General features: G+C 39.5%; 1 protein-coding gene across 1 annotated transcript in view; it reads right to left on the bottom strand.

Annotated features, from left to right (window-relative positions):
• Nucleotides 1-1,590: 1,590 nt before the first annotated feature.
• CCDC82 (coiled-coil domain containing 82) overlaps nt 1,591-8,332 on the bottom strand; it is a 14,676-nt gene continuing 7,934 nt past the window's right edge. Inside the window, exons 7-8 of the mRNA XM_010137101.1 lie at nt 2,306-2,491; nt 1,591-1,749 (exon numbers count right to left, since the gene is read on the bottom strand). Of these exons, the coding sequence (XP_010135403.1) occupies nt 1,684-1,749; nt 2,306-2,491 (252 nt within the window). The 3' untranslated portion in view covers nt 1,591-1,683. The remainder of the gene's footprint in view (nt 1,750-2,305; nt 2,492-8,332) is intronic.

Genomic DNA, 8,332 nt, shown 5'->3' with positions numbered 1-8,332 from the left:
AGCTCCTATCTGGATTCAAAACCCAGCACCCTGCATCACATCTTAGGCTACATCTAATTAATTTTATAGGCATCACAAGGTACAGGGACAGAATCATCAAATGGTTTGGGATAGAAGAGTCCTTTAAAGATCATCATGGCCAAGCACATCTTCCACTAGATCAGGCTGCTCAAAGTACTGTCTAACCCGACCTCAGACACTTCCAGGGATGGGGCATCCACAACTTCTCTGGGCAACCTGTTCCAATGTCTCACCACCTTCATAATGAAAAAGTTCTTCCTTACATCTATCTATACCTGCCCACTTTTAGTTTAAAACCATTGCCCCAAGTCCTGTCACTGCAGGCCTTGGTAAAAATGTCTCTCCATATTTTTGATAAGCCTCATTGTAAGTAGTGAAAGGCCACATTAAGGTCTCCCCAGAGCCTCCTCTTCTCCAGACTGAACAACCCCAACTCTTTCAGCCTGTCCTCACAGGGGAGGTGCTCCAGCCTCTGATGATTTTTGTGACCCTCCTGTGGACCCACTCTAACACATCAACATCCTTCTTGTGCTGAGAACTCCAGAGCTGGACACAGTACTCCAGGTGAGGTCTCACCAGGGCAGAGTAGTGGGGGAGAATCACCTCCCTTGACCAGCTGGCCACACTTCCCTTGACGTAGCCCAGGGTACAATTAGCTTTCTGGGCTGCAAGTGCACATTGCCAGCTCATGTCCAGGTTTTCACAACGGACAATACAATACTTACCCCTTCCCAACTCCTCAAAAACCTACTCCCCTGGCCCCAAAGAACTCTGATTTGGGCTCCGTGCAATTCAGGTAAGTCATGCATCATGATTCTGAGTAACTCCTACTTTCTGTTAAGTTACACTGGAAGAATTCCTGCTTATCTTACAGGGCCACATTAATCCATTCTCTTAATTTTTTTATTACTGTAAGTTGTTTCATTATGTTTGCACAATGTAATTTGATGTTTGAAATCTCAGTAAATTGCCCCAGCTGCTTATCAGAGACGGCACTGTGGGCCCCAGTGTTCATTTAGGTGGATAAGCCAACTCTGGCTGTATGACGCCAATCATGTGACTCATCACCTACTCTCTGGAGAGGAATGACTGCTGTGCTGCTAACGCAGTCAGGAGTGCAGAGTATTTCCTCTGCTGTCCCGCAACAGTCTATGCTGATTCCTCAGAGGGGAAATAGATCTTTCCATTTGGGTCCTGTTTATTGTAACTACCATTCTAAATGGCTGGACTTACTGCCTGTATCAAGCAACAAGGAAGGTAAGATGCAAGTCCTATGTTCTAGTATAACATAGCCTCACCTTTCAAAATATGCCTACTTCAAAAGGTTCCAGCATCTCCAACCTTCCCTACGATGCAGCTCACTAAAAATAGGTGGAAGTTTTATTTCACAAGTAAACAGATACTGAGATGTTATTTTTTAAAACAGAAGGAAACTTAAAGTAACCTATGCAGTAAGACTGGAAGGACTGATTTGGTAAAACATTGGGTTATTAGTGACACAGATGAGAAAAAAATATACAGCACATTCTCAAACAGTAGTTTAAAGGCATGTGGATTTAAGTGTAACACAGAATCTTGAAGACCAAGGAGAGATAAAGTGCACACGGACAAAGCAGGCTATTCAAATTTTTACAAGATTCTTTCACAGAGCTGTGTGACCACTTAATCCATTTTCTCTTCTTGGAAATTGTCTGCATCATTCATGTAGTCTTCAAGATTATCGTATCTCTGCAAACAAAAAAGCCCTGTATTATTTTACCAATGTTTAATAACTGAATTACATAAAGACAGCTTTATTTTTTCTTCGCTGTGTTAACAAGCATGCCAACAACAATTCAAAAGCAACGATAACTGAAGGCTTGCTAAATGCAATTGTACTATGAGCTGCCTTAAAATAGTTCATAGTTTCTGAATAATTCAAAGTACTTCGGTATAAACAGAAAAGTAAAATATTCTTGCTATGCCTCAGTATGTGTTCCCAGTCTAAGTTGCAGCTTGAGTTTGGTGTTGCTGCTTTCAAATGAAAAAGGAGTCTGCCCACCACAGCCCCGAGATCAGGCAGCTGTCAAAAAGCTTCACGTCAAAAGCTGACACAATCTCTGTGTGAACACAGCAGCACACCACTCTTTGAGAGACTGGCCCAGCAGAAGTGGATGAATGGTTAAGCTGAGTTCTATTACTGAAGCCCAGTAATTCATTCAGAACTAATCAATTAAGTCAGACATTTTAACTCAGCTTACTTTCATCTACTTGGAAAAGGATAAATGGAATAACTCAGTCGTACCTTCTGAATCCACCCACTGTCTTCCAACTGGCTGAAAAGCCGTTCGACTGTGTCTTTGACTGGTTCATCCCCAACATCATCCAACGTGGTAACAGAGCTGCAATCCACATACAACTTGTATTTGAAGTGCTTCAAATTATGGTAAACTCTTGTACGATCTGCACACACTGTGCCAACCTTCAAAACCTAGGCCAAAGAGAACAATTCATTCTGATAGATTTGTGATCATCTTGACAATACGGAGAATGGCTAAGTCAGGCTGGTAAGATTTTTGTCAGTCAGTCTAGGAAGATTTTTTGAACAATGACATAAACAGAATGGCCCTACATGCACAAAATCAGCGCAAGACCATGTACTTTTTCACAGCCACAACAGAACCGTTTCTGAGCAAGCAGGCAGGCAGTGTATGCAAGGGCAGCTTATCGGTACTGTTCTCTTGCAAACACAACCATGTGTGTAATTGGTAGCATCTTTCCCATCTCCTGGTACACCATTGTTACAAAATCACTAATATTTCAGACAACCATCATATTGTGAAAGCAGAGGAAGAGAAATTGTTTGATTACTTTTGCTTAATGTGTGGTACTTCCTAGGGACATGAAATACCAGTTCTAGCATTTTGTAGGCTGAATAATATATAATATCTCTTCAAAAAATAGTTAGGAATACAAATAGACATATACCCAGAAACATGTATTTAATAAATACATGGACAGATTGGATTTCATAAAAATGAAATCTGAAAATTGAGGTTTCATATGATGCAAATGTTAATCGGTAACTGCCTGGGAGGTATAGCTAGGCCATAATGCTGTCTGCCTCTGCATCTCCCAGTTACTGCCAGTTTTACTTCTACGATTTCCATTCAGTCTTACTTAACAGACTTCTTTACAGCAGTGTTTATAGATAAACAAATAGTAAATACATATGTACATACATAATCAGAATATGGGTAAGATTCACTGTCATCTAGCAGCACTAACATTAAATACAGGCAACTATCTTGAACTCAGATTCTATACAAAGAGGTTAAGCAGTGAAAATACTGAGTAATCCATTGGTTACAAGAATCTTTGACAACCCTGAATCTTCACTAAGAGTATGTGAAATTGGAGGTGTGGCAAGGGAGAAACAGTCAAAATTCATCCACATTTAAGGACATCCTGCATTTCACAAGAGTAAGCTTTGTCCCATTCTACAAGAGAAGTAGTTCAGGTTTGTCGCGACCCACGGCAGGCTCTGGGCTGAAGTGGAACGAATCACTCATACGCCAATGTGGTGTGTAGTGAGACTCATTTATTGTTTACACTACATCCCAATTTATAGACTCTTGTCCACTCGACTAACTACATGGTGATTGGACAGTGTCTCTGTTACACAGACAGCACACAGCTCTTAAAGCACTATAATTGGATAAAAGGGGTTAGTTTCCACGTGGTGAGTATTTTGGTTAGAGCTAATCAAACAAGGCTAGTAGAGATATAATTTCCCACACGATAGTGTTGCAGCTGGGTTTCGGCTGCTAAGTTTCCCAGAGAAAGTAGCATATTTTCATAGTTCTAATTTCTGCTAGAAAAATACACCAACAAGGTTCATAGAGTGGCAAACCAGAAGAGGCATCTATCCCCTGTAAATGACCCATGGGTGCACCGATCACTACTCTGATCCACAGAGACAATGCCTGTCAGGTAAGAAATCCGCATCTGGCTGGTTTTTGATCACTCAAAAGCTACATAATTAATACATCTGTAAAGAAATTCAGCTCCTGATACGTACAGGAGAAACTGGTTTAGTTTTACTGATTTAGTTTTACCCAAAGAAACCCACCCCATCAACGTATCCTTCCAGGGCAGCTTTGTTTTGGACTGATGGCTTGTCACACCTTTGCAAGTAACAAGCAGGTTCTTTGCATCAGTCATGCAAGCTGCAGTTGTATTTCTATTCCAGATTACATGCCCATAAATCAAAAAACCAGCCATGTTGTATGTCGCAAAGTGATCTCTTCTATGCCAGTGATACCCTTTATTGCTGCCATTGGTAATAATCCAAATACTCTCTTAAATTATGAGAAGGTTAAGTTTTAATCGACCCTTACAACCCACGTTTTCAGAAAGCTTTTACATTTGCATCTGTTAACAGTTCCCCAAAACAACTGACCTACTTGTACAACCTAGCACTATGCACCGAGAATGACAGTAACAGGAAATAGAATCTTTATAATAATCTTTATGTAATCTTTATAAAGATTATAAACTTTATAAAGTTTATATAGAGATTATATGAACTAAATTTGTATGTATTGTTTATCTATTTTCTTAAATATATGAATATACTTAATTTCTTTAATATATTAACCAGCAACTCAACTGATATAAGCAGGCATAGTATCACTGAAGTCAAAAGAGATATACTCAAAAGAACTTTTGATCTGACCTACAGCAGATGGTTATTGACTGAAATTTTAACTATCTTGAGAAGAAAGATTTGTATAATTATATTGCAGTTCTCTACTGATCATGTACGTGTACCTATATGCAGCTCCATTTTCTACTCTCCCCAAAACTGAAAAGCTAAAGCTGGTGTTTGGTGCTACAGGTGCTTCTGAAGTGCCAGACCTACCAACCAGTGCATATCCAGATTCATAACGACCGTTTCAAATACTGCAACAATCAAGAACTGAGCTGCAGCGTTTCACAGAGCACTTCATAACTTTTCAAATATCCCAAGCAAAGAGGTGTGGCATTATGTGATGTAAAATAAGAGATGCTATCTTGCATCAAACTGATGGCCCAGTTCTTTCCCTGTGACAACCGCTAGCAGGAGACATTTAGGAAGTTACTATAAGATGCAGGATGAACACCAGAATGATCATACCATTACCACACGGCTTCTAGCAGTCAACAGTTAAGACAGTCCATATCATCCCAACTATCATGTTCTACAGTGTGGAAGAAGCTTCCCCAAGAACCTGTCCAATCTCTTTTATGACCCACTAACACGTTTTCCTTCCAGAGCATCTTGTGGCTTGAGTTTCATAGATCATTTATGTGCGAGGTGTAAAAAGTATTTCTACATTGGAAAAATGCCAGAGACAAAGAGCTAAATATCATACCACGTAATTATGAATTGTAGTTTTAAAGCAAGAACAATTGTCCAAAAATACAATGCTCTTTCAGAATGCAGCTTTGGAAAGAATCTCAGCACTGTTCTTATTCTAATTTTTTCCTCTCACAGTTCTCAGTGACTCTGTTCCTCATGCTTAACTTATCTGCTCAAGCTGCCCATATCAGCCAAAGCTGTGTTAAATCACTTTGTATGGAATGCTGGAGCATAGCCTGACAACAGCACAGCATGTGGTGACTGCACCCATGTCCTCTAAGCATGATTATAAACAGAGGTAGAACACCAAGACTGAGAATAGAAAACAGTTTATAATGCAGGTGACACAGGAGTGTCAAAGAAGGGAGGGGGACACCTATATCTCTAAACTGTTCAATTCTCCCTGACCACAAGAGACTGAGAATTGGCAGCTACATACAGAACAATCACTGCAAGCCTAAGCAAAACGGGAACAGCTGTTTCTCTTCTCTTTCTACTTGCAAAGCAGAATACTTCAGAGATGAGAGAAAAGGAAAGTTTTATGCAGAAGAAGAGGGTTGGAGGTCTGTTTTTGTTCTCTCCACATCCACTTTTCTTGGGTATTTTCAAATAAAACTTTACAAAAATAGTCCAACTACGTGTTTCCATTCAATCTGATCTGCCAGTGCTGGACTGCCTTCTCTTTCAGTCAATTAAGTTCTTGAAGTGCCAGTTTTATGTAGCTGTGTGCCTTTTTACCCTCCTTTCTTTTTTCCTCCTTTCTTTCTTCTCAATTGGCAGGATGAGTTGATCGATGCATCGCCAGCAGAATTTCAAAGACCACTTAAGAACAGCACCTTTAGCAGTCTAAATTACAGGTCACCACGAGAACACGAATATTGTGTTACAAAGGCACTACAAAAATTTACTGGAAAGTATTCAGTAACTCTCTCTCCTGGGTCTGTTCTACAGCTCCTGAGCTATACTGAACACGCACGTGGCAAGCATCTCATCAGATCGCTGGGGTATACAGGGTAAAAAAAGCTGTCCTTTTCTACTGTTAAGTTGAAGAGGACAAAAATGAATTAGCAAGTTGGAGTAATATTCAGTAGAGTACTTCAGGTTTTTTTCAAAGTGAAAAATAGTCAATGCTTTATTTAAGACAATGTTAGGACAGCAGTGAGACAGTTGCTACTGTTGTTTCCACAGTTTAGTTGGAAGTTGAGTAAAGATTCAAATAGTGTGCTTGTTCACATATTTCTTGCTAGATAAGGCACACACTTCCCAGGAAAAGCTGAAATTTTTTACATGAGTGCTCTGCATTTAGAGACCTGTTTGTAAAAGAGAATAATGACTCTGCGATGGACTGCTGTACCAGTGCTAGCATGACTGCCAAGGACTTACTGTTGTCCTGCAATAAACAAGGGGAAAAGCTGAGCTGGAAAAGTCTAATGCTTTTGACTACCACGCACTCACAGACTTACCAAAATGGTGCATTAACAACTGCTGCTCAGAAGGGTCTGCAATCTATTTAAGAAAAACTGTGGCATAGATTTTCTCAGATTCTGCATTACACGCAGAGCCAAACACGATGATATACTGATAATCGCACTGACATCCCTCAAATCTCTAAGGTGGAGTATTTGCAAAGATCCAAACAATATAGGCATGAGCTTTAGAGAGGTGTACTTCCAGTCTGATGAGGGCTTCACTTTATTTTTATGTAAGAAATCCTATTATACTGCATTTCCAAATCTACTGTAAATAAAAGTTGTTCTGACAGATTTTATTTTCAGCAAATACTGTGAGGAACTTCAGCTCTATTAAAAAAATTCTTCTGCACTCACAAAGAAAAGGAATATACCTCCTGAAAGGGAAGAAAGGCAGAACTTGGATATCAGCTTGGTAGACAGCTGTAGCAATATTTTATTCTTGACAAATCATGTGCTTTATCGTAACAGCTCATGAATTACATTGCTTAGGAAGGTCATACATATAACTAATCATAACAATTACTAGTAGCTGTAAATTTGAAGGGAAGATCCCTAAATGTTAGGAACACACAGGTTTCAAGAGTCAAGGTCTTCAAAAGTCTCAGCTGTGAAATATAACAAAATTGACTGCTCAGCTAAAATAACTGCCTCATACAACGTCATGTAACAACATGAAAGATGTGTTTCATTCCAAAACTAAAATTTAATCCAAAATGTCCTGGTAGAGACAACTGAGTGAGGAAAAGATTCAAGACTACCTAAATGGAAATGTTTTCTAGCATGGACAGTTACCGAGTTCTGAAAACGCAGTAACAAGAAATATGTATTGAAGTAAAAAAAATGTATTGAAGTAGTTGGGAACAAGTCTTGTCAAAAGGAAATCAGCAATTTCAAGTGTCAGTGCAACTGAGATGTCAAGATACTCAGTGCTGAGTGAATAGCTACGTGGGAAATAGCAGATGTGAAAAAACCTGAAGAATGAAGCGGTAAGTTCTGACTAGGCTGCACTTGGGAGTATTAGGATGTCAGTGGCACTATGTGACTCAACTTCCTGACCTAGAACAAGAACTGCTGGGGAGCACACAGACGCTCCAAATGCTAGAGGCACAGAGGGCACAGAATTAGCAAACCTAGTGACCTAACGTAGAACAAACACAACTGATCGTAGAAAACACTGTAATTCAATGGAGATGATTGTCCATTATACAGAAAGCTACTTTTATAATGTTTCTGCAAGCTAAGCAAAATTTCTGCTAGAAAAGCCTTAAGGGAATTACAGGCACACACAAAGGTAAAGGCCTTTCTAGCGATTAATTTCAGTGAAAAAGCATTCTGATCCTTAGTAAATCTGAGGTAAATGTCATTCTTGATTTAAAGCCTCAGACTCCTTGCGTAAGGATATAAAATTTATTACAGATAAAAAGAAGTCATAGTATTTCCCAGGTACTTGGTGAAA

The sequence above is a fragment of the Buceros rhinoceros genome, unplaced genomic scaffold (assembly GCF_000710305.1).
Source record: "Buceros rhinoceros silvestris isolate BGI_N320 unplaced genomic scaffold, ASM71030v1 scaffold5405, whole genome shotgun sequence".
Lineage (NCBI taxonomy): Eukaryota > Metazoa > Chordata > Aves > Bucerotiformes > Bucerotidae > Buceros > Buceros rhinoceros.
This window is presented reverse-complemented; position numbering and strand designations above follow the sequence as displayed.